Genomic DNA, 25,741 nt, shown 5'->3' with positions numbered 1-25,741 from the left:
GTGTTTTCCCACCACCTATATAAGGGTTCACTTTTAGTTCTCAAAGTGTTGCAAAATTCAGGTACTGCGGAGTTTTGATTAGTTGAACTGTTGGCTATGTCTGTGAGATCTCCTGCAGGAAATCTTGAAGCCCAGAGAGAAGTAGAAACAAAATACCCACCATTTAGGAGACTAAGCTGTGCAGCAGGGAGTCCAGAGCTAGATTTTTCTCGAGGGATGTTGGGTGTTCAGCCCTTGCTGGCTACCCTTTTTATTCTGACCCCTAACTAACATGAGCACATTCTCTCTGAAATTATTCAGGTCTGCCTCTTTTCAACTAGAGATGTGTCAAATTATGAACAGAGAATGGCATGTTTAATCTGCAATGACTTCCGTGCAATGCACTAAAAAATATAGTTGAGATCTTTGGGAATTCCCAGATACTCATTTCTGTGTGTCCTTTCTGTAATTGTGCCTTCGCTTTTCACTGTATCTGTTCTGACAGCCACAGGAATTCCCCAGGCCCCAAACGTGGCTGGCTTTTGTGGGTGCCAACTGGAAGGCATTTCTAGGTGGAGCGTTATTCTGGACATGTCTTCTGAGCTTGGCCTAGGTCTTTTACATTAGTTCTATATTTGTGTAGCCACTTTGTGTTTAGGCCTGATTTGTCCTGTGCAAAGAGAAGGATCCATACCTCCTTCAGTGTATTTACTAGGAAGAGCTTGTTTTAACATGGCTTGAGGGCATGTTAGCTCATGGGCTGTTAAAAAGTGTCTTGCTGTATTCAGATACTTCCACCTTTGACCCAACTTGCCACACACGCAGTAATCAAATACCTTGCGTAGGGTTTTGAACATTGATAAGCCACTTCTATGATAACAACATAAAGATTTCTGCTTAATATATTGTCAAACTGGTTTTTCCTGGGTTTTGGGGGGAAGGGACTCTGGTTTTAAATCAGTGCTTAGCGAGAACACTGCTTCTTTATTTGGAGAGCATGGATGCTCTGAGGGTGGCTCTCCTGCTCAAGGTGAGCACTAAGGTGTTAATGTTCGTTTTCAGAAGGATGAAATGCCAACTGGTAAAATCTCTTCCCTCCTCCCTCCCGTTGTTGTGAAATACGTCTATCGAGAGTGCTGCACCAGAAGGTGTGTCAGAGGTGGTGCACCGTCCCAGGGTCTTGCACCATTGCGCAGTGCTCCTGCGAGCGTGCTCCTGTTGCTAGAAGGGTCCTCAGTAAGGCTGGGAGGGGTGGGAAGGGGGCTGGTTCCACGACTGGTGGCTGTTAGGGTACAGGGCCCAACAGCTGCATTGGGTGTGCTGCATTGCCTGCCAGCAGCCCCAGAAGGCTCACAAGGAGGAAGTCGCGTCAGTGGGGTTATGACCTTCTTTTTGTATGTATTAAAATGGCAATGAATTGTGAGTGCCTTTAAACTAGAGAGGGGTAATTGCAGGAAAAGCCCGGGCAGAGGGAGACCTTTAGATCTGCGCTAGCAGGTACGGTTTTCTCAAGAATGGACTCCAGAATAGTCAGTGCTTCATAACTGTGAACGGAGGGGGCCTAAAATGCGCCTGAGAGAAGCCCTCTCTGGCAGACGCGCAGTTTTTAACTGACGTTGTGGGGTTTTTCGGGTGGTTTGTTTCGAAGTGAGAAATCCAGAAGGAACTACAGCTCCCAGGGGCCCGGGCGCCGCCTCCCGCCCTCCCCAGCCCGGCGGCGGGCGGAAGCGCCCTCTGCCCTGGGCCGGGGCTGGCGGCGCGGGCCATGGAGTTCCCCAGGCAGCGGCTGCTAGTGGTCAGCGAGGAGCTGGACAAGGCCGAGCTGGCGGCTCTGAAGTTCCTCAGCCTGGAGCACGTCCCCTTGAGGAAGCTGGAAGCCATCCAGAAGGCACAGGACTTCTTCGAAGCGCTGCAGGAGAAAGGCATGATCGAGGGGGGGGACCTGTCCTTCCTGAAGGAGCTGCTCTACCGGATCAGTCGGATCGACCTCCTGGAAGCCCAGCTGGGCTCCAGCCGGGAGCAGATGGAGAGAGACCTTCAGATCCCAGGCAGGGCACGGGTGTCGGCCTACAGGTGAGTGCCCGGCGGGGCGGGCTGGGCGGGCGGCCCTGGGGCGGTGCCGCTCACCGCCGGCGGCCGGCCGGAGCCTCGCCGGGAGCTCGCTCCCTGGGACCGGGTGCCCTTCTCCTGTGGTCGGTGTAAGCTCTTACCGACGATTTGAACACCAGGCTGAGGCTTGGAAGCGCACAAGTGTCTCCAAGAGAAAGCAGCTACAAGCCGTACGGAAAGTTGAAATTTCTCTCCAGTTAAAGGGAGAAAACTAAAGCCGCACCTTTCTGAAATACTTCACAGGCCCCACAGGCCTCCCTGCCTGGGTGCTGCGTGGTGCGATAAGTGACTGGGTGGGAGCTTTGTTCCCAACTCCAGAAAGTTTCAGCGTGGTTTTGATTTCAGGAAAACTGAGATCTTTCTAATTGCAGCTGAAAAGGGTTTGACTTCAGGCTGTCCTGGGACTGACGTCCCCCCATTTAAAAAGGAAAAAAAGGGGCATATGGGCTTGGAGGGGGGGGTGCGAAGGGGGCGGTTCAAAGTACGGTGTTAAATTGTGCTAAGGGACATGCTTGGGAACACGATGAAACAGTGTCCTCCACTTCTCTTTATAGATACCTGCTCTTTCAGCTGTCAGAAGACATTGCTGAAGATGAAATGAAGTCTTTCAAGTTTCTTTTGGGGAAAGAATTACCAAAATGCAGGCTAAACCCTAAGACTGTAAGAATTTCTTTAATCCTTTTTTTTTAATGATTATTATAATCCATAGAGGCATTTGGGTTGCTATGAGGGGAATGAGTGTCATTCTTCTTATGGTGAAAACACCATAAGAAAAAGGGTGCACCTGGAAGGGGATTATAGGCTCTCCAGTGCATATGGGACTTGTCTGTGCTAGTGTTATATGTAGCTTTTGCAGCAGTGTCACAGCCCAGAGAGCATGGGCCAGCCCTGCGCCAGGCACAGAGGCCTTTATGTCCAAGCACCATACAGGGCTTAGGGGACTCAGTGGCTTTGATCAATGGAAGACTGATGAGCGCATTCACTCATCTTGCCCAACCGATTTTCTTTTGGCTGCTTTCTAAGCCATGACCAAGCACAGAAAATCACCCATTGTGGCTGATACTTTATGCTTTTGTTCTTTTTATTTCCAAACTCAGAAAGTAGGGATCTAAGCAGCAGATCCTTACTAAGGCTAAGGCCCAAGAACTTGGAGTTTACAAATAGCCTTGTGGGAGATCCAGCTGCTCTTACACTATCTCAGCCTGCAGTTCTGACTGCTGGGTACTTTGTTCTGTCTAATGAAAAATCTTGTAGCATTTCCCCTCTTTTCTTAGAGGAGAGACTGTGACCATCTAGTGACAGCTGTTCTAGTAAGTCCTTGGGGTGACCACTGTGCTCTGCCACTCACTGTTTGGCAAGAGCTCCTGTGCCTTGGGTCCCCTCTTGCCTCAGAGCAATCTCTACACCATACTTGCATGGTTATACCCATTTTTGCCATTGCTCAAGATAGTCACTACAGTGATTCTTGTGTTTCAGTTAAGTGCACAAGGTGGCCACTGGAAGTCAAATGAATGAAAGCAGTCATTAAAAATGACATTATATATTCCTGTATGATCACCATTAGATCCCCTGGATTAGCTGTTATTAGATGTTGGCATCTCTGAGCTGCGGAAGGGAAATCAGTGTGTTTTGAGAAGATGTTTGTACTTAGAGTACTTGTAGTTTTGTTGAACTAGGTTTAATTGACTCAGCTGAGCTACCAGTCAGCTGGACTGACTCTGTGGGTCCGCATGTGCTGTCAGTACGTTAAAGCTTAGGTGCACATGCACATGCTGCAGCTTCCCTCCCAGTGGCAGCATGGATGTGCCCTAAGAACAAACTACCTTTCTGATTACCCAGACAATGCTCGACGTTTTCATTGAGATGGAGAAGAAGGGGATTTTGGGAGAAGACAACCTAAGTATGCTGAAGAGTCTCTGTGCAGAAATTAACATCAGCCTGTTGAAGAGAATTGAAGAATATGAATTAAACCTATTTGGTAAAACAAAACAAAACAAAAAGGCCTCTTTCCCATAGTTACTCTTGAAGTGACACCTAGACATCATATAGGACTCATAATGAATGCTTTTCAGGTGAAGAAGAGATGGTCATCACAGGGGAACAGAGGGGCAGCACAGGAGGCCATGAAGGTAATTGAAACTCTCAAAAAATTAGTGTTTTGATTTTTCATTCTTCTTCAGCTTTTGGACTCTCTACATCACTTGCATCTCACTTCTTTACACAGGTGCCTCTCTAAAAAGTGATCAAGTATCCAGTTACTTACTAAGTGATCACAATACATTTTAGTCCCTTTTAGTTGATTATCTAGTGGTTTATAGCTAACAGGAACAGCCGTTCAACCACAATTCAGTGTTTTCAGAGAACAGTTTTACCCCAGGAGGTACTTGTGGAGGTGGAGAATAGGAATAGAGCTTCTCTCCTTTCTCTAGTGCTACATTCTGTACTTAAACTTTTTTGTCTGTATTCAGCCCATGCCAGATGGCTGGTGTCTTCTGTGGCACCTGATTCTCCTGGCCGTTGGAATGAATCTTCCCGGGTAAGTCAGTTTGTTTCTTAGAAACATCATCATTTGGTCTTAGAAGAGATCATCCCTCCATGAGGTGAACAGTTATTATAAGCCCAACTGTTAAAAGCACTGTCTAGAAAAAGAAAAATGCACCACTGTAACATCCTTTATTCTGAAGCTAAGTCACAGGCAGCAACTGCTGCAGTGTCAGAAACATTTGCAAGGGTAGCAAGACAGGCCGAGTTTATTATACCAGGAAATACGCGGTTGGCAGATGGTTGGGCACGGAGAAGTGGGCGAACACAGCACCCCATGTGGGCTGAGCATGATGTGGGTCTGGGGGGTGCTGTCATCCTGTGCACAGACTCCCAAAGGCGGTGGGGCAGTGCGTTGCCAGGTCCTGGGAGCAAAGCTGTATAGGGAGAGCTGCCTAGAGAGAAAGCCAGCTGGCTCTTTACCCTGCTGTGCCACTAGCAAGGGCTGAGAAGCACCTGGAGGAGAGTGCAGTAGTTTCACCACTAGTCTTTCTTTTCAACAGCTTGAAGCTTACAAAATGACTAGCCGACCCCGTGGAGTGTGCCTGATCCTGAATAATCACAATTTTGCAAAAGCCAGGGAAGCAGTGCCGGAACCCAAAAACATGAAGGATCGGAATGGGACAGACGTGGATGCAGGTACAGTGAAAAAAATATATATTAATACATTAAAAAATAGAATTATTAAAAAATAGAAACCTCATTTCTTTTTCTGTACTGAAGGTCTGAATTTCAGTCTTCCCTTTCTAGGATACTTTTGTTGTAGTGGCTGAGTTGGCTCTGTTTCCTGTGCTGACAAACCCTAATCAACTCATCAAGCTTTAACTGGCCAACTCATAACAATTCACTAGCATCTTGCCATTTTACTGAGTTTACTGCAACCTTAAGCAGCAACCTCACCCTGGACTTTACAAGCTAGGCTAGCTTTGTGTCTGCCTTATGCATACTACTCCTAAAGTATGCAGAATCAGAAACAGATTTGCTGCTGAACCAGAATTGTGCGTTAGTTGTTTAACATCCAACTTTAAAAAAAAAAAAAGGGGGGAGGGAGGATGTTGGAATTTAGAGACTCGATTACCTTGCTATTCAGGGGCCCTGATTTTAGCAGGCTGTCCTGCAGCAGCAGCAGCATAGCTCATTGCAGGTCCTAGGGGCTGTGAGATGGGTGTATTTGCACTATCTATGCCAAGAGATAAAATCCGTCAGTGGGTCTTCCCTGACCGAACTGAACTCCAACCTAATTCAACAGTCAGAGTGTGAGGTTTCTCCTCCTGTGACGCGGGTACTACCCAGATGGGTAGTGCCCTCTCCTCTTGGGTAAAGCAACCGCACTGTTCAACACCTTTTGAGAGATGAAGGGACTAGCTGTGAAGTGGGTGCGGGGAAGAGATACAGCTTTTTTAATAGTTCTGCATGCTTTCCAGACAGAGGCAATACTAAACAGCAAGATTGCAAGGAATCCTTTTAATGAGAGTTAAGGGAACTCTGTAGAGACATGATTAGTGATTAGACTACTAGATTATTTTCAGAGCAGGAATGTACCTGGATGGTAGTGTAGCAGGATTTAAAAAAAAGATGGTTTATCTCTAGAAATGCAATTTGCAGTTGCAGAGTCCAACTTTCATATAATGAAATGGCTCCAATTCCCCTTCTGTTTACTTTCCAGCGGCTCTGAGAAGAGTCTTCAGCAAGCTTCATTTCACAATAGCAGAATATAGAGACCTCACCGCAGAGGAAATCCGTAAGATTGTGAACATCTACCGGTGCCAAGACCACAAGGACAAAGACTGTTTTGTGTGCTGTATCCTGTCTCATGGGAAAAAAGGCATTATATATGGTGTTGATGGGCAGGAAGTACCTATCCAGGAACTGACCACTTCTTTCACTGGACAGAATTGCCACTCGCTTGCTGGAAAACCAAAAGTCTTTTTTGTTCAGGCCTGCCAAGGTGATGCTTGCCAGAAAGGCGTGACCATCGAAACAGATTCTGGAGAGCAAGATTATTCTATAGAAACAGATGCAAGATTTCAGCTTGACTGCATCCCCTCAGAGGCAGACTTCCTCTTGGGCATGGCTACCCTGCAAGATTACGTTTCCTACAGAAGCCCAAGGGAGGGGACCTGGTACATACAGGCATTGTGCCAGCACTTGGAGTGCAGCTGTCCTCGGTAACCATGTTTCCATAAGCTTCTTTTTGGCAACACCTGTATTTTCCTTCTAAATGACAGGAGTTTGATTTGGATGCAGAGGTAGATGATATGCAGTGGGAGTGCTCACTCAGAGTGAAAACAGTAACGTAGGAGAGAGCAACACCATGCAGATTGTTCAAGGCAGCTTAGCTAACTGCTTTGAAGACTGTTTTAAAACAGGAGCCATTAGCACTGGTATAGATCAAGATATATGAGAACATGGTAATTTTTCTGATGTTAACTGCCTCCCTAATACAAAACGTACTTGTGTTTTTGCAGAGGAGAAGATATTCTCACCATCCTGACAGCAGTGAATCAAGAGGTGAGCAGAAAGAGTTGCAAGCCGAATGCAGAGAAGCAGATGCCACAACCCAGTTTCACGTTGAGGAAAAAGCTCATCTTTCCTGTTAACTAAATGGAAGGGAACTGCATGGCAGAGGGAGCTGTAGCAGCCTGGAATCGGCTGGTATCAGTTAAGCAGTTGGTAATACATAACAGACTTTCAGTGTCTGCTCTTACCACAAGAGCAAGTATTTTTCTTGAAAATACAGCTAAGGAGCAAAAGCCTTAAGAAATCAGTGTTAATATGTGTGGCACTTTAGACTTGAGAGCATCTCTGAGCTGGTCTCCGTAGTGTGGTTTACTAGCTAAAATAAGCTGTGTCCCTCTCTCTATCAGCTGTACTGCACTGCTGTTGCTTTAGTAAGGTATCTTTCTAATGCAAATTTTAAGACAACTGTTCTGAAGCCTTGTGTATTTTATGCTTAACTTTGGCAAAATAAGAGGGGGGGGGCACTGCTATTTTATAGGATATAATCAGCTCACATCAGTGTATCTTGTTACTTCTCCCCACCACTTAATTCATTTTTAGTGTCTTGGTACACCTCAAGGAAGAGTCAAGCACTTGACCTCCAGCATCCTCAGCAGGATGGGACTGTGACCTGCATTTCAGAGTATCCTCTACATAGAGTAGTCTTAACAGTGAAAATCAATAGCACAGGTACAACTTCATGTTTGAAGATGTCCAGTTATCCTGTGTTCAACTTGCCTTGCTGATCTTTGAATCTCAGTTCTAGGCACAGCAAAAGAAGAAGTCACTACCTAAGTACCCAGCTCCTTAAAAACATTTTTATATTCCCTCCTGTGATTAGTACGCACACAGAACAGGGAGTTTTACATGCTCTGAGCAGAAGCTAAAGCTTTGTTAGTCTCTCTGTTTTGTTTTGAATGAGATTATGTTCATTCTTGTTACAGCTTTCAGCATTAGTAATGGTATCAATGTAGGTGATTATTTAACTGAACAGATAGATCTTCACTGGAATTATTTTAAGAGCCGAAGTCCTTCCCTGGACTCTGGTGCTGAATACTTCTCTCTCTGGTACCAGTTTGTGTCTGCGAAGATAAGGGCAGAGAGATTATAGACTGTGAGAATGATTAGAACCTTAACAACTGGGAGATGCAGCAAGCAGTTACAGAAACAGGCAAATATGTGCTTCCAAGTTCTAGGAGTAATTTCCTAAGAGAGTTGTTGATGCTTATTTAGGGATTCATCATGAAACCATTGAGAGTTGTGCCGAAGCAAGGACAGCTCATATACAGAAGTTTGTCTATTACTTGGACATGGCCAGAAATGTGCAATCCAAGTGAAAGAAAAACATTTTTATTTTTCTTAAATATTGAATAGAAACTATAAGCAAACAAGGGCAAAATAATTAATGCAACCTGTTTTACTGTGGATTTTTCTTCCGAGATCCTCTCTCTCTCTACACATACTGCCCAGGACTTAGCCTTTTACAAATTACCTATGTTCTTCAGCAACTTCCAGTTCTGTGCATACATCCTGGGCTCCCTTCTTCCCCTGCTACGCTAACTACCCCTGCCTGTCACAGTGTGGATCCTTTCCCTTAGAGGGGGAGGCTGGATTTTCTTTGGTCTGCATTGTTGACAAAATTTAAGTGAGCCAAGAGATTCTGAAGTCAGAGGCGTCTGACTGTCTATGCTCACACAGACAACTTTTTGCTTAGGAATCAAAAGGAAAAAAGATACAGCAAATACAAACAGCTGGCTACATTCAAGGAACTAGTTTTCTCACGAGTTCATGATATAAAAAATTGGGGGAATTTTCTGGCAAGATTTAATGCATGCCATAAACAAGGCCTTATTAGGAAACTCCTCATATAATGAGTTATGAATCTGACTAGGAATTCTTTATCAGTTAGGAGTCAAACCTGTCAATTATCAATCTCCACAATTAATCTCCTCATATAAAGCAACTGACATCTAGCCAATTCACAAGGAACCCTAGCAGCTCCACAGACCAATTACACTCATTTATATGAAGGAGGCAGGCAGTTCTGGCTCACACTGACTCAGGGTATCATCATCATTGTGTCCCTCCCCTCAGTGCTATCTTGTTCTTGGTTCAGAGTTAGGATTGTAGAGACAGATGCTCAGGTAATTTGACAACCTAAAATCTTAACTATGAACACAATTACACAGAATTTGCGCAAAAGTTTTGCCAATACCCAACTTTTCTTCAGCAGCTGCTTTTCAGTAATTTCTGGAAACGTTCTTGCAAACCAGTGACTTCTGATCTGTGAGCTTCTTGAAGCAAGCTGTGAAAGCAACATGTAAGGAAAACACACACATATAGATCTCCACAGCACAGTGCTCTCATCTGCCTATTGTACTACTGATGGTTCTGATTACAGAATGCAATGAAGGGGACACAGCTCAATGCTGCACTTTTCAGTTTGGCTATGTGTTCCTTTTCTGTCAGTTCCTAATGACTCGGTCAGGATGAACAGCATTTAGAGGTCCTTTAACTAGGAAGTTTTGGTTGTTAGCTTGAAATGCATGAGAACTTGTGAGGTAAGTTGAGCCACCAGCAAAATGAAACAAAGAGGTTGTGGTTTAACCCCAGTAGGCAGCTTAGCCCCACACAGCCACTCACTCACTCCCCACCAGTGGGATGGGGGAGAGTGTAGGAAGCGTAGATGTGAGAAAACTCATGGGTTGAGATAAAGACAGTTTAATAGGTAAAGGAAAAGCCATGCACACAAGCAAAGCAAATCAAGGAATTCATTCAGTCCTTCCCATCAGCAGGCAGGTGTTCATCCATCTCCAGGAAATCACATCTAATGTGATTTCCATCACGTCTAACGGTTACTTGGGAAGACAAATGCTATTGCTGCAAACATCCCCCCCTTCCCTATTCTTCCTCCCCCAGTTTTATTGCTGAGCATGACATCATATGGTATGGAATATCCCTTTGGTCAGTTAGGGTCAGCTGTCCCAGCTGTTGGAGCTGTCCCAACTCCTTGTGCCCCTCCAACCTACTCACTGGCAGGGCAGTCTGAGAAGAGGGAAGGCCTTGATGCTGTGTAAGCACTGCTCAGCAATAAATCCCTGTGTTATCAACACTGTGTTCAGCACAAACCCAAACCATGGCCGCATACCAGCTACGATGAAGAAGATTAACTGTACCCCAGCCAAAACCAGTACGCAGGTTTTCTGTCTTTCCAATTAATTTGAAAATTTCTGCTAAAAGTACAGCTTCTCTTGGGTTATTCAAACCTACGCACCAGGAGCTCAACTGCAAGAGTTACAGGTATTTTCAAGTGGATACTCACACTTGAACCCACACAAAAGGCCTTATTTGTATTCACTGCTCCATTGTATAAAATGCTATTTAAAGGCCCTCGCTCCTGTCAAAAGTATTTCTTTTAGCAGTGTGACTAACTAAAAGGAAAACAAGAAAGGAGCTCAAGGCATTTCCAAGTCTCATCTGTGCACGATCACTCCAGAATTTCTTTTCACAATTACCAAAGTCCCATTGATTTAGGTGGCTTAATAAACTTATTTTCTCCAGGAAGCTCTTCCTTGCACCTTCCTCAGGCACGTCTGAGCTTTTGTGGTTAGTTCTCTTTTCCTGCAGCTTCAAAGAGGTTACAACTCTCTTCCCTTACTACATCCAAAGTGCTTGAGAACAAGTGGAAAAAAAACAACCAAACCTCCCCAAAATCTAAAAGTCTTACATAGTGTGTACACTCTTACAAAGCAGCAGCCAGGTGTAATCCTCAGGCTCAGGCATTTCAGGATAGCTGAAAGCTCTTGAGTGTAACAGGAACTTATATACAGACATTTTCTTTTCATATGCACCATGAACAGCTTTGACGCAGAGAGCATGTAGCCAGAAATACCAACTCTACCAATATCTAACGTTCCTCTGGTGCCATTTAGCTGCCTATGGCCATAATGCTTCTCCACTGTGGGACACACTTCTGGAATGTCATTAGGTAAGTTGGTAACACAGGGCTTTGTTCTGAGGACATGCAAATACAAATGCAAACATGTTAAGTACTCGTGCATAAATACAATGAATATTAGGAAACAGTGTAAGTTACCTACTTGCTAGTGAAGGAAACTTGGTCAACATCTCTTGCAACCCAGATGCTGGCGTTCCAGCTTGCAGCTCAATCCTGCCTAACCATTTATAGGTGTGACAATTACAGAGAACAGTGGGAAGAGAATGTCTCCTCAAAATGTCCAACTCAAGCTTCAGCATATGAAAAGTTGAGCTGAAAAGTCAACTTCAGTCTGACAAGAGTGCAAGCCCTTCTTCTCATGTCGGAGAAATAAGAAAGCTAAATAAATACAGGATACTTACCATAGGATAACAGTGATTCTCAGTTCTTTGAGATGTCATGCACACAGACTACTCGAGGAACTGCTGTCAGTAACTGTTAGACTAATTCAAGTAAGAAACCTGTTAACTGCAAATCAATGTTGTTCCCATTCTGTACCACTGAAGGAACTGAGTGTTTTGGGCAAAATGATCAGAACCTTCCAGCCTGAAATAGGAGTGCAGGGGCTAGCGCTGCAGGTGGTATGTGCAGTCCCAGGCTGACATGACTGGCAAGAATTTGGCACCTCTGTGCCAAGAGAACTTCAGTGAGACCTACACAAAGGGAGTACTCTTCAAGGGTAAGTAGCTTGGTTTCAACCTCTACCCCCATTTTATCACAAATATAGAGGGCTGACATAACATCAGCTACTGAGATGGAAAAACAACAGTGGTGGTGTTAGACAACAGTGTTGTCTAACACTATAATGCTAGAGGAACATATTAGCTGCTGTAAAACAACAGGACGAAAAAAAACCACCAAAACACCACACACAAAAAAACCCCGAAGTACAAGAAAACATGAACACATTCATTTAAAGTGAGGCTCGCATTCAAATATTCTGTCTAGAGGCTGATGAGCTATTCTTCATTTGTGATGTTTTTCATTCTCAAGTAAAAGGCTTTTCAAACTGCAGCAGAAGGCACTCTGTAAGCACTCTGCCCTAGATTTAAGCATAGCATGTTTACTGTGCAAAGTCAGCCCACAGCTTGTACTGCACATCTGCCACCTTTAACTGCTTAGGTATAAACACAACAGCAAACAGCCCAGCACAGCCTGATCACATTTTTAAATCAATTTATCAGCTTTTACAGCCACCACTTGTGCAGATACCAACTCACTAAGCTCGTGTACAGTATAGCAATCACTAAATTTTAGCCAAAAAAGGCCTAATTTTAGGTTTATTATAGAACACCATAGTATAGAAGATGACATCTGGAACAAACCACACAAGATGACCAATATACTGAAAACCAGCATGTTATACATATTTATTATCAAATTTACATTCCACTATGAAACAACAGTAAGTGCAAAAAGCAGATGAAAAAAATACCAGGAAGTTCCCAGCCTGTTCAAACATTGTGTGTAACAGCCCTTCCTGTAACAGCCAAATAAGGCCCAAACCCAATACTATCCTCCCCTCTCTGCTGCTGTTTGACTCCAGTAGACTTTTAACTTTGACCACAGGTATTTTGAGCATGCAGGCATCACTGAGGTTCTCAAAAACAGTGAAACTAGAAAGCTATAGATCTGTGCTTGGTTTAAGCCAATCAGAATAAAAGGTAAATACCACAAGAATTTCCTTCTGTCTGTTGAAACTTTCACAAGCATGGGTAAGTCCTTTCATTCTAGCATCTGTTTTTGTCTCAAACCTGCAAGGTAACAGAACCTTTCCGAAATGCAATTCTCCATTCCTTCTAGTTCTACCTCCTGCTCAACCAAATCACACTTGTGCAGGATCAAAAGATCTTGTGCAGGATCTCGGCTATCTTAGTCATGCAAGTTTGTCTCCTCTCTTATGGGAGGCAACAGAAGCCAAATAAATTCCTAGAATGATGGCAACTTTTAATATGTTCTCAGAAACACGTATGTTATTCAAAACAGTTTATCTTGTAGGTTTTGGCACAACGCGGTGAACTTGGAAGAAGTACCAATTTTCCCTGTTCCTGCAAGCTAGGCATGTATATACAAAATGCACATGACCATCCAAAGGTATAAACACATGACAGAATGTCAACAACGCTGCACCACAGCATCAACCGACTGGATAAACACACAAACATAATGGTATACAGATTCTTCCATTTTCTTCTTGCCTTGTGTAAAGTCCCTGATGATACATCATCCTACAGAAAACAAACAAACAAACCAACCTCTCGACATATCCACAGTATTGTTTGAACTGAACCAGTTTATATCGTTGGGCTACGGAATATGGAAGCGTCCCACAGAGAAACATGCATTTAATTAATGTGCTTTTAGATTAATGTTAACTGAAACCTGGTCTGCCAAAGGAATTCTGATTTAGCTGATTTGCTACTTCTGCTGATAACACACAGAATGATCCAATGGCTGGAGTTATCTAATGAAGCTAGTTAGAAACAGTGTAATACCTTCAAAAATTTATCTGTAACTTACATGTATTCTATAATAAACACACATAAAATGGACATACTTTTGACACACTATACACTTCTCTGTTGATACCAAACTGTCTAATCTTTTGTTAACTCATTCCTGCTGTTTGCCTAGAAGTTGCAAATACACAGCAGTCTCTGTTCACTGGAGAGCTAAATTGCCTCCCCCCACTCCTTTCACTTACCTTCTTTAGCTAGGCAAGACCCCATGCACAGCTAAGTATGTACAAACATAAATACTTACACAAAGAAATTAAATATTTTTCATTTAAAAAACAAAATTAACCCGTATATAGTATTTTAAATAAAATTCACCTTTTTAAGTGTAAGATTTTGCTTAGAGAGCAAAAGGCAACTCCAGGAGTTCCTGAATATTTCTGTGCGCTGCTGACAGACAAGTTTCTGCTAAGAATCCCTGTGCAAGTTTGAAGTGGTTTCTCCTTTTCCTTTTACAAAAAAAAGACTGTTATATCAAAGAGTCATCACAAGATCTATGGAACTGTAAGAGCAGAAAGGCCACGTTACAAATTTCCTATAAACCAGGTTAAGAAGCTTTCTTTTCCTGCCCTACTCCACTCAACCCTGCAGCAACAAGGGTGCCAATTACGGTAGACGTGCCTTACAGCAAATGCAAATCAGTGTTAATTATACTGATGCTTCACACCATGCACCCAGACAGGTATCAGCTATGTCCCACATACACTGTAACAAGCAAGGTAAACTTTGACTTGTTTTCTCTAATCGTAGGGAAACTAAGCTTTAAAATAATTTTAAAATGTATGGAAACTAAACTTTAATGTTAAAGTTCATAGGTAGAGTGAAAAATTACATAAAGATTAAGAACCTGTTTCCATGCAGGTCACTAGCGAAGACCCATTCCTCTGAGGAATTCTGGGCAAACTTTTTTTCTTCTTTAAGTTACACTATAAATCTATTGTAGATTATTCAGTTATGACTGGAACCTTGGACAGGAAGGAATCAAAAAAGCAGCATGGGCAGTAATATTTTGCTGATTACCACTCAGAAATCAGATTTCTAAAATGGACTTCTCTTTTGAGACAGAAAGTCAGCCTCAGCTTTGTTCAGAATCAGGTTCAGAACCACTCTCCATCATCAAAACACAGGATTTCAACGCAGACAAAACTCATTTATGTTCATTAAAATGCTACAAAGAACACTAGCTTTCATCTTCCTGTTTCTGAATATAGACTGGTAAATTTTGCTCTTAATGATTTTGCTCTTAAAATTTTGCTTTTAAGCAAAATCCTGCCTAAAATCAGAAATAAGTGAATGAAAGGCATGAAGTTTACTGCAGAACTCTCAAATATACGTAATATCTACCTGTCAAGGTTACTGAATTTCCGACACTTGTCTTGAAGTAAATGCTCTCCACTTATGTCAAATAAAAAGAAACCCTGAATCAAGCACCTAGGTTTTATTTCCTTTTGCAACACTGAAATGTGCCTGAGATTTTTTTGTGTGTGTGCAAAAATACCCCCATTTAAAAAGATGCACAGCACACTTTGGAAAGATTTCTTAGCTTGAATTTTTCACCCTAATACATACTTTCCTGTTTCTTAATTCTTATTCATTGCACCTTCCTCTGTGTGCTTCAGAAGCTCTGGAAATAAATTAACTTCTGTTAATACCTCACTAGCACAATTGCACTCTTTCAAAATATAAATCCTGACCACTAGTTTCTGTGTTCATAAACAGAAGTACTGTTTCCTTACATAGAGCTAAGGGTTCTCTCCCCTGCTTCTCAAAGTGGGGGGAAGTTCAAAAGACTACAGCTTCTGAAATGGAAAATACAAGAATAATAAAAAAAAAAAAGAATCCAAGTTCTCATATTTGTTTGCTACAGAGAGGAACTTGGACCAATAATGCTGGTCAGACTGACTGTTATTTTAATACTGTATTTAAATGATACAGCCTGACTGCTAACAACTACTAAAATACTATGGTCATATGGTGGAAAAAAATAGAACAGCACCTGGAAGACAATTCTACACATACAGTTTAAAAGGTTAAAATACCGAGAATGTCTACAATGGTCTTTTATTTTTGCTTAAGTTAAGACAGATACTGGAGGAGGTCTCAAAACTAAGCTTTGGTTTCTTCTTTTCGTATGTTCCACAAAAGCCTTCTTCCTCAAACCCAAGCAATGTTCTTTTTCTCCTTGATCCCAACGCTTCTCTATCCCATATCTTTAACATGCACGTGCCTTCTCCAACTCTTCTCTAACACATCCAAGGAAGCCTGTACAGGATGTTTATCCCTCATGTATTATTTACTAGGCTAGAAGTCAATCATTTTTCAGACTAGTCAGTCCTCCTTTAGGATATCCATTTTTGATGACTGTGTGCAAACTGGAGCTCCCAATGCTCCAATCATGGCTGGAAGACTCTGGTTTCTTCTCAGGCCTGCCATTAAGTTACTACCTGCATTTAAAAACACAGCTGAGTCCTGCCTCCGCAAGCTAACCTGTGGCCCCTGATTCTTCCTGTGGTCCTGCATCTCAGGAGGCTTGATCACCCTGGCAATACCCAGCCTCTTCAGTCTGTCCACTAGGTTCATCTTCAGCTGGCCTACGTCTGGAGCGTTATGGGAAGCCTTTAGGCCATACATTTCTTGCAAGAATGTTTTTGCTGGTCGAGAAGCCAAGAAATTTTCTGAGTGATGCACTCGAGGCTCAAACAGTGGAGGGGAAGGACAAGGTGAACGCGAGGGAGAATTTGGTGGAGTAGAAGGAATGGGGAGAGTTCGAGAGGGCTGTAGCAAAGGCAGTTTTTCTAATACAGGGCTATCATAAACCTTGGCAGAGATGCCTCGTTCTTGCAAAAGTTTAGCCAGACTGCTTGTGCTGCTGAAAGTAGTAGTTGAATCTCTTCTGTTGGTCAGAAATTCTCCAATACTAAGCCTGTAAGAAATGGCTGGAGTGCTTACTACTGGGTTTCCAATACTGCTGCCAGTATTTCCACGTGAAAATGGGGCACCCATGGAGCTGATAAAATAAAAATGAAACAGAGAAGATGCACACATTAGACATCTTTATACCTGCTCTGCTCTGTATTTGCCTTTTACTGTACAGAAGGCTCGAGAAAGAGTAAACTACTGCTATTAGCTGTGACAATTTCAGCTTTAGTAAATTCAGAATTATTGTTCTGCAAAATATTTAGAAGATACTAGGTTGACAGAGAGGTTTTGGTGTAAGTACCAATGAATTTACCTTCTGTGGTCCCCTATACTGTATTAGATAGGGTATCAACATAGATGTCCAGTAATAACTTAGTTAAAAAAATTATGACAGAACTGAAGAAAAAACTTATAATAGAATCAATTTTTTTTTTTGCAATAGATATATGATACATGGCATTTGCTATTTAGGAGTATAAATTTACTTCCTTTAAGTTACCCTAATGTGATTTAACTCTCACTCTAGAGAATTTCAACTTTCCCCTTTGTAATTACAACTATTTGTATGAGCAACATCCTATGTGTTGCCTAGCTGCCTTGGTATTTTTTAAAACTGGTCCATATATCAGAAGCCAGAAAGCAACCGTTTCATCCTATGCAGCAACATTTAGGATGTCAGCACTCATCATACCTGGGAGAAACTTGAGTGACATCAGAGGGATGAAGGATCCTACAGGTAGTAAAGGTAAACGTGGAATTTGTGGAAGACAGACACTTCCCTGGATTTGAGGCTGCAACGTGGAGAATTTACATCCATTGAGGGTAAAAATAAAGAGAGATGAGAACTAATCAAAGCAAGTTTAAGATAATGTTATTATCACTGCTAATTTTTTTTTTTTTTAAAGTAAAGAACAAAGACAGCAAAGACAGCATTGTCACACGGTCAAGTACTTTCCATTAAGAAAAAGACACTGCAAAATAAAAAGAGGAAAAAACACTAACGATGCTTCTTACCGGTGCATGGTACTGCTGCTGAAGTAATAGGTGGCAGGAAAATCCCTGCCACTGGCTTTGCCACTGTACATTTCTTTTCCTCCGGGAAGGACTGTTGCACTTGAAATGTTATACCTCCTTCACCTTCTTCCTCATCATCCTCCTCCAAGTCAGAGATGTGGTACGCAGTATCATCAGACAGAGGGGTAAAACCTTTTGTAACAACACCTGGTCTTGGGTCAAGAATGGTGCCTAGGTTGGGTCGAGCAAGCTGCTGCCAATGAAAAAGGGTCTGAGATCCTGGTGTGACAAAAGAGAAGAGTCTCAGAGAGCCATTACCTACTACTGTATTGAGTTACAAGAATTCATGATCAAAACAACTCCAGCCAACTGGTGCTGACACCATGATACACATGATGCACTTGGATGGCAATGCCAAGATAAAGCCTAGCTTTATAATGCCAAGACTTAGCACCGTGTAAGAAAGCCAAGTAGAAAGTGATACCAATGAGCTAGTTGGCACATAGCCTACCAAATACTACTACTTCCTCTTACTGCATATCGTACCTAGCTATACACACACCAACAATGTAAAATCCTTTTTTGCTGATGAGAGAAGGAAGATCATCTTCTTACCTTCAATGGGTTTGACAATTTGCAATTTTTCTGGTAGGAGGACACGGAGATTACTAGAGCTGGCAGACAGATCAGTGAATTCTGAGTGTGCATCCAGGGAAAAACAGCTTTCTGTTGGTGTACTACAGCCACTAGCCCCTTCCTTCTGCTCAGCCAGCAAGTGCATTTTTCGCTCCCACTCCTCCTCAAAGAACTGCTTCTCACTCAGGTAGTTCTGACGACGGAGGGAGAGCCTGTGCAGAGCTGTAAGTAAGTCATTGTCTCCACGGGTTCCCGGCTGGCCAGGATTATGAGTGTGTCTGTGAGAAACATCAAATAATAATAGATATTAAGACCATTAAATTAACTATTTCTCTCTTACACAGCAGAGGTCCAGTCTGGATTTAGTTTTCAATAAGTTAGTTTAGAAAGAAGATACAGGCTGTGTTTCCTACTTCAAATTCTTCTCAGAGCTGCTCCTCTGGGTCATCTGTGTGTGGCTCTCCAACTGGTGTACGCCAGACTGGAAGGGCTGTGCTGTCATAACAACACTTGACCGATTAGATCCAGGGATTGGCAATGGGGCAGGAAAGGAAGAGGAGCGGCCACGAGTGACATTAGCAACCTTGACAGTGTCAAATACTCGTTTCTGTTGAACCCTGCAGAAAAGACAAGCAAGCAAATGTGGTTTTCAGAAGCATTTTGAAAAAGATAGAATAAAGAAAAAGCTCTGAACAACAGACTTTCAAAAGTCTGCGGAGTCCTAACTAAAATGATTTAAGCCCAGAAAAACAGGATTGCCTAAGACACTCACGTTTTCAAGAGTACTACTCTATTAAATACCAGAATTACCACTTACTTTGACCTGAAAGACCTGAACCTCTACTGATAACCACTTGAGAACATTCAGGAGCACATATTTTATTTATTTAATTTATATATGCTTTCAGAAGCATATATTTAATTTATTACTTCTTGCTCAGAAGTAAGAGATCCAGGAACAGGTCTTCAGGGCTTTGGAAACTGTTATCAGTCTTTCAGCTTAATTTCATTTACCTGAGAATTTTTCTATAAGCATTAAGAGGGATAAAACTAGTGCTGTGCATCAGAGAATTTGCATCAAAAATCTCACAAATTAAAGAATGAAATAACATCCTTTTAGCAAATTCCCAACTTCCTCATAGAATCAAATAAGAATAGTAGGTTTCAAAGTTGAAAAGATTACCAAATACTACAAGGCTTTTTTTATTAAGTTATGTAAAAAACTTATTACAGAGGGAACATTCACATTTATAGATTTCCAGAAATCAGTTTCACCTTAATACAAGCATACGTAAAAATATCAAAATAGCACATAGAGATCTGAAAACATACTTTTGCTTGGAGAGAACGGATTCATCACCCTGACTCAATTCCTTCCGCATTGTCCCTTCAATTTCTGCTGCAAGGGAATCCTAGAGAAAAATGGAAATCAGAGGAGTTGACAAATTAGATTCAAGTCTTTCTCCTAACAATTTTAGCAGAAAACATCTCTAAAAAAATACTCAAAAAAATCTCAGTTTGTTTCCCTGGTATCACAGTATGTTTTAGACAAACCTTTCGGTCTCTGAAGGAAGGGCATAGGGGGTAGTTTTCCACTGTAACTACACCCATGTATAACCAGTATGAGTTCAGTTTTAATTAGCAACATCTTTTTCTTGGTACTCTTTATGTTAGTTTCTTAAGTTAAGCTACAATTGTAAGAGCACTTCTTACAAGGCCAAACACGTACGCAAAGGATTTTGTATACACAGAACAACCAAAACCTGACAAGTTCCCAGCACAGCCCAGAAGTTTTTGAGAGTACAGTAATTGGAACATGTGACACATGCACTCAACCTCTTAACCAAACTAGCAGTAGTTTGGTACAGGCTCCAAAGGAGGTAAAGGCCTGAGCCGTGACCAGGCCACGAACTCCTCTGGTCCCAAGCTGTTCTCTGAAAACCCACAAAGGAGCAGTGACACAGTGAGCATCGATGCATATGAGCTTGGAACACTGATCATGCAGTTAATACATGAATAGTGGGTGGCTTTTCCAACACTCATTCATCAAGGAACAAAGAAAGTTGTGGGTACAAGGAGTCTCATGCATATCGTTCCTATCGATGTAATTTGACTACGAACCAACCACTTTATCTATAAATATGACAGCCAAAGTGAGCCTTCTTTGAGCTCTCCCTGCTAGGCAGCGTGGCTGCATGGTGGTGATCTCCCCTTGAGCTGGGACACCTCTCAAGGTTGCTCCTCGAGGAAGAGAGACCTTTTACCTATGGCATATCTTTGGTAAGGGACCGATATTGTGCATAACCTTGTAGTATGGTAACATTGATTCTATCTTGGTACCTTTGATTGCATGCTGAATTAATAAATTTTGCATATATAATCCCTTAGACATAAACCGTTGTCCAAGTCTGAGACTAAGCTTGGACCCAGCCGCACCTAAGCTTCATCAGGAATTTAGAAAGCAAGGGGGTCTATTCTGAGCCTCGTGACTCAAGGGGACGGTCCTCCTTACTCTTCATATTCCTTCCATTAGACATAAACCATTATCCAAGTCTGAGACTAAGATTAGACCTAACCACACCTAAACTCCATCAGCAGTTTAGAAAGCAAGGGGGTCTATTCTGAAGCTCATGACTCAACGGGAGGGTCCTCCGTACCCTTTTGTATCCTCGGTCTCTCCGTGAATCACTAACTCGAGTGTAACCCAATTTTCCTCTGTATGTTTCTTCCATGCAGTAATTAATACAGTGAACCTTGCCATCTAACTTTGTTAAGTTGCACTTTTATAAATCACATTAAAACCACTTTTGCCAATACCTTTGACGGTGATTTTTTAAGCGATCTAAATCACTCATTCGTGACAGAACATACCTGACACTAATAAGGAGAGGAAAATAAATGCCTTTAACCCTTTTCCATTGGTTTAGTCATCTCTGGCAATTCGCCTACAGTCATGCATTTCTGATGATGCTTAAAATTTAATCTCGCAAGATAAGGACATAAAATTACATCATAAACTACATAAAGAAAAAAACACTCTTCGAACTCTTGAAAAGATGCTTTGTTTCTTAAAGAAACACCATCAGGTTATTAAAATTCGCATCAACATTGAACAATATACTAGCACAACTGAGCACTAGCTGTACAACTTGACAATTCCCTTATTTAACAGAAAGGACATATAAAAAGGAAAAATAATTTTACTATCACAAAGTGTCAAGTGAATGGTTAGTTTCCTAATACACAAAATTCTCAAAAGTGTACACATTAAATAACTGAAAAACCATTAGATCAGCTCCTTTGCCTACTATGAAATAGTTCCTGCTGCAGCTCCTGTAATGGCTGTTTTACCCATATAGTTGTATGCTACTACAGGCCATATGTGCCAGTAGGTGTATGCCATGCTAATGGTATTTATTACCACAGGAAATACTCCACATGACTGGTGGTGGCAGAGACAAGCAACAGAGCTGGCTCTGCTGCGCAGCAACTTCACTTCTTCTTGTGATTCGTGCAACATCCCTAGACACTCTGCATTCCGATCCTGCAACTCATGTAGCTGAAAGAGAAAAGAGGCCATCACGTGATACCAGTAAGCTTCAAAGAAAAGACAGAATGAAACTGAACTAACTCCTACAGAAACCTGTATTGACTTATTCAACACTGTAACATTTTCCCAACTGCACGGCACATGCCAACATCTGGGATGGACAACAGTCAGCATAGCACCCGCACCGATTTTAGTGGGGAAGCATGAAGTCCAAATTAAGACTCAAAAGAGGAAAAAGTATGATAAAATCCAAAGGAACATACATCGAAAAACTCTGTAAATAAAGTAACTGCTGATGCAGAAGAAGAAAAAAGAGAACTTCCTTAAAATCTAGTGAGCTACAGTATTGTTGATATAATCAGTAATATTCACACTAAACTACTCTTCTTCTCGTAACTACGAAGAATAGTAAGACCTCCCTACTTGGAACACCTTCCTTGCCTGTCATACTCCTGTGAACTACAAAAATACCTGTGTAGACTTAAATAAAAATAATTATTCTTCTCCTCCAATCATATGACTCCAACCACAATGAAAAACGAAATGCCCCATATAATTAAAAGCAATAGTTCCCATTCTCTCTTAGTCTTTCTCTTGTATTCTATTCCAATCATTTATCTAAATGTGTGTGTATATATATATATATATGTAAGCCTGAAGTACCTCTGCTGTCAGTTGTCTCTGAGCATCTTTGGAAGCTTGTAAGTGAAGTTTCAGCTCCTCCTTTTCAATCACATGCTGAAAGCACAAAAAGGTGCTCATCATTTTCTCAGCCGATTTCCCTGAGAGAGTTGATCCTCTGCCATACCTTCCTGAAACAGCCACTCTCTTGCAGTGTAAGCCCCTGGCTTGCAAGTCAATTTTTACCTGCTGTAAGCACCGGCATGCACACACGCGCGCACGCATACACTCTTCATCAGCATTCCCTTACTTCTTTGAGTTTATGTTGAAGATCAACAATCTGAGACAAGAGGGATGAGATCTCTTCCTGGTAGCGAACCAACTCCTCACTCTTCTCTGACAACTCCTCTGTTATTCTGGAAATTTGAGCATTTGTTTCCCCTACAAAACATAAAAGGAACTTAGTAGAGAGCTTTTCCCAACACATGACAAAAAACCAAACCAAACCCAAACCCAAACCCCAGAAAAGATCAGTGAAAGTCAACAATGATCTGCAAAATGACCAATACTCTTAGGAAATCAATTCATAGTACATAAAAGTAGGTGCCTTAGAACATCCATAAGGAAAAGATAAACAGTGGGGAGGAGGAGAAAGAGAGTTAACTTCAAATGCAGGTGTAACATATTCAGAGCTAAGTATGCAGAACCTGAAATACATATCACAGGTATGTGAAATGACCGTAATAAAATCCAAGGTGAGCTGCTATAAGCAATTTCAAATGACATACTGGCTCATGACAAAGGCCAGACTTGGAATATGCTGAAGAAGTCAGACTCTGAATACATCTTGTTATTAACTACCATCCTCTGCAAGCAAAGGCATTTTGTCAGACCTTGTCAAGCGTAACATACACACATTTAGCTTTTGATTCTGGTCACTATCTATTCCCCGAAGACCCACTGCATACAATTTCCAGTTTCTTTTTTCTTTGAGCAAGCACTTCATCAAGTGAGATGACAAAGCAACTCAAAAAGCTGAAATATTTTTATGCAGTTAGTCTTGCTTGTATACTTGCCCTGAAAGCATAGCCAAGTCATAATAAAGTCTGATCAATCTTGCATAAAGGTCACACTACAAATTTAGTGGTTATTGTACCTCACAGATTTACTGCAGAACAAGGTCCTGCCCATGGGCCTGTGGACATTTAAGCTCACAGTCAGACACCTTTTTCCTGAAGATACAAATTTTAAAGCTGTAGACTAGACATTGTTTGGGAGAAGAGTCTTTCTGTGAGTCAACATCACCTAGCATGCCTATATGTGCTATAGAATTGGACAAAACAGAACTCACAGACATTCTCATTGAAGGAAAACAGGAGAGCTTACATGAATTAACTTCTATTTGCAAAGGATATATATTTTCTCAGAGGGAACGGAGTAAATTAACAACCAACTAAGTATCAATTCACAGTATTTTATGCTCAACTGGAACAAGAAAAATCAAGCAGCAACCCAGTCTTCTTTATGGTGGTCATATAGAAAAAAAAAAAATTTAAAATATAAGCTTATTATGCACAAAAGGAAGTAGCACACATCAAATGACTACAGATAAAAACTGTACCACCAGATTACACAATCACCACACAAAAAAAGGATTTTTCCTTATTGTTTCAGAATACTTAACATGCATTTGTATAAGAGTAGCTGCAATTCGTTGCAAATAAGTAGTCCCCAAAGCAAATATGGACAACTGTTCTAGACAAATTAAAACATTTGCCAATTTAAATGCTTTGGTTCATAATATATATTTAAAAAACCCTAATGTGTTCATAGATATATAGTAATTTAGAATGAGCATTTAAGAGTCTATGCACTGATACATTTCAGTCTCAAGTGTGCTGAATACTCTATACAAGAAGTATATTTTCTTGATTTTCCAGTGTCTGTAGGCTTCAGTTTAGGAGGTTTATGGACATTAGATTTTGTGTTCATTTTCTCTCTCTAAAAACGGTACACATACCTGCAGTTGGATACCAGAATGAAACTTGATGAAATACAGAAACAATTTTGCAATTGGGTAAAGAGCAAGACTTGAATAATTGGCATAAACTACTGAAGCTCATTTTTTGATTCAGGGATAACTAAGAAGGTGTAGGCACTACGTATTTCAAATACCATTTTGCCATTGCAAGATACAGCCTGGATACTCACGGAGCTCTTTGACACAGTCATTGACCAGCTGCTGCTCCTTCTCTTCATATGTAATGGTTTCTGTCTTCAGATGGCAAGCCTTCAAAAAAATTACTGGTATTCCAATTTCAGTTTATCTATACATATATTAATGTTATAAATTTTTATTTCTGAAATTCTTGCAACTGAAGAGTCTCCTCTCTATCTACCTTTATAATTCCTATGCATCTGGCTATACTTCCTAATAATTTTTTCCACCATAACCTGTCTCCCTGAACTGTATAGGTCTTTTCAGTGAAAGACACATGAAAAAAACCCTGATCTCTCACCTCCAATAGAACATTGTTGCAAAAATATTTAATTTGTAAAAGTAAACCAATGCAGTAATCAGAAGCAAGCAATTGAATTTGCTTCAAAACTTGTTAAGGCAAAGAAATCTTGAAAACTGAATGATGTTAGCCAAATCTTTTATGGCACTGAAAAGCTCTCAGTAGAACAGCTTTTCTCCATATTCCCCAACTAGTCTATTTAGACCGTAAATTTTCTGGGCCAGAGACCGAGTATCACAACAGGTCTAAACAACATCAAGCATACTAGATTCCCACTTCCATTTTGATTGTGAGGATAATAATCTTAAATTCTGCACAGGTAAGTCTTCTATATTGAGGACTGTTTGCCAGTAAGTGACTCACCGTAAAACTTAGTAAATGGGTTTAAAGATTATCCAAGCAAGTAGAAATACAGCTACACGAGTGCAGGCAAAACCACTTCTTTACATAATACTGTCACATGAAAATAAAAAAAAAAAAGGCAAATACACGCTCAATGTGATTGAGGCTATTTCAAGTCAGTGAAGGTTAAGTTGTATCACAGAATGATAGCAGCCTCTTTTCAACTCCATTTTTTCACACAAAGGTAGACTAAATTAATCCCTGTTCTGTAAAGTCCTGTAATCATATACAGGGTTAGGAGCATAATAAAAGTCTGATCTTCTCCTCTTTCTTCTCGTACAGCACTACTAAACTATCCCTTTGGTCTTAGGGAGTTTTAGGAAGGATGTGCATCTCAGGCTGAATATTTTGGAGACAAAACAAGGAGAAAAGTATGTTTTGTTCACATTAAAAGAATCTAGTCTCTGTTGTACTGCTGCAACAAGCTTACATTAAAAAG

General features: G+C 41.3%; 2 protein-coding genes across 7 annotated transcripts in view; one reads left to right on the top strand and one right to left on the bottom strand.

The window, feature by feature from the left end:
* Nucleotides 1-1,679: 1,679 nt before the first annotated feature.
* On the top strand, nt 1,680-11,756 carry LOC140657621 (caspase-8-like). The gene is made up of 8 exons (XM_072874918.1): nt 1,680-2,052; nt 2,643-2,748; nt 3,928-4,066; nt 4,161-4,217; nt 4,557-4,624; nt 5,133-5,268; nt 6,296-6,797; nt 7,098-11,756. The coding sequence occupies exons 1-8, from the start codon at nt 1,745-1,747 to the stop codon at nt 7,231-7,233; spliced, it is 1,452 nt and encodes a 483-aa protein (XP_072731019.1). The 5' UTR covers nt 1,680-1,744; the 3' UTR covers nt 7,234-11,756.
* Nucleotides 11,757-12,452: 696 nt separating this feature from the next.
* The window catches only part of TRAK2 (trafficking kinesin protein 2), a 29,965-nt gene continuing 16,676 nt past the window's right edge, over nt 12,453-25,741 (bottom strand). For 3 of the 6 annotated variants that reach the window (XM_072874912.1, XM_072874914.1, XM_072874913.1), the window contains 12 exons: nt 24,593-24,671; nt 22,692-22,822; nt 22,424-22,498; nt 21,632-21,769; nt 19,543-19,622; nt 18,624-18,827; nt 18,190-18,488; nt 17,575-17,853; nt 17,252-17,351; nt 16,129-16,648; nt 13,960-14,090; nt 12,453-13,353 (listed from right to left, as the gene is read on the bottom strand). In XM_072874912.1, coding sequence (XP_072731013.1) covers nt 13,263-13,353; nt 13,960-14,090; nt 16,129-16,648; nt 17,252-17,351; nt 17,575-17,853; nt 18,190-18,488; nt 18,624-18,827; nt 19,543-19,622; nt 21,632-21,769; nt 22,424-22,498; nt 22,692-22,822; nt 24,593-24,671 — 2,127 coding nt within the window. In that variant the 3' untranslated portion in view covers nt 12,453-13,262. Of the gene's footprint in view, nt 13,354-13,947; nt 16,649-17,251; nt 17,352-17,574; nt 17,854-18,189; nt 18,489-18,623; nt 18,828-19,542; nt 19,623-21,631; nt 21,770-22,423; nt 22,499-22,691; nt 22,823-24,592; nt 24,672-25,741 lie in introns of those variants that run through there. The other 3 variants (XM_072874916.1, XM_072874917.1, XR_012044409.1) reach the window with 2 other exon arrangements.

This window comes from Ciconia boyciana, chromosome 10 (assembly GCF_034638445.1).
Source record: "Ciconia boyciana chromosome 10, ASM3463844v1, whole genome shotgun sequence".
NCBI lineage: Eukaryota > Metazoa > Chordata > Aves > Ciconiiformes > Ciconiidae > Ciconia > Ciconia boyciana.
The sequence above is the reverse complement of the archived record's forward strand: the minus strand, read 5'-3'. Positions and strand labels throughout refer to the sequence as shown.

Bases quoted from the DNA above. Each gene is read 5' to 3' on its own strand.
- LOC140657621 (XM_072874918.1), top strand. From the start codon at position 1,745: ATGGAGTTCCCCAGGCAGCGGCTGCTAGTGGTCAGCGAGGAGCTGGAC. The intron at 2,749-3,927 runs GTAAGAATTTCT...CTGATTACCCAG, and splicing joins GCAGGCTAAACCCTAAGACT to ACAATGCTCGACGTTTTCAT. The intron at 4,625-5,132 runs GTAAGTCAGTTT...TCTTTTCAACAG, and splicing joins GTTGGAATGAATCTTCCCGG to CTTGAAGCTTACAAAATGAC.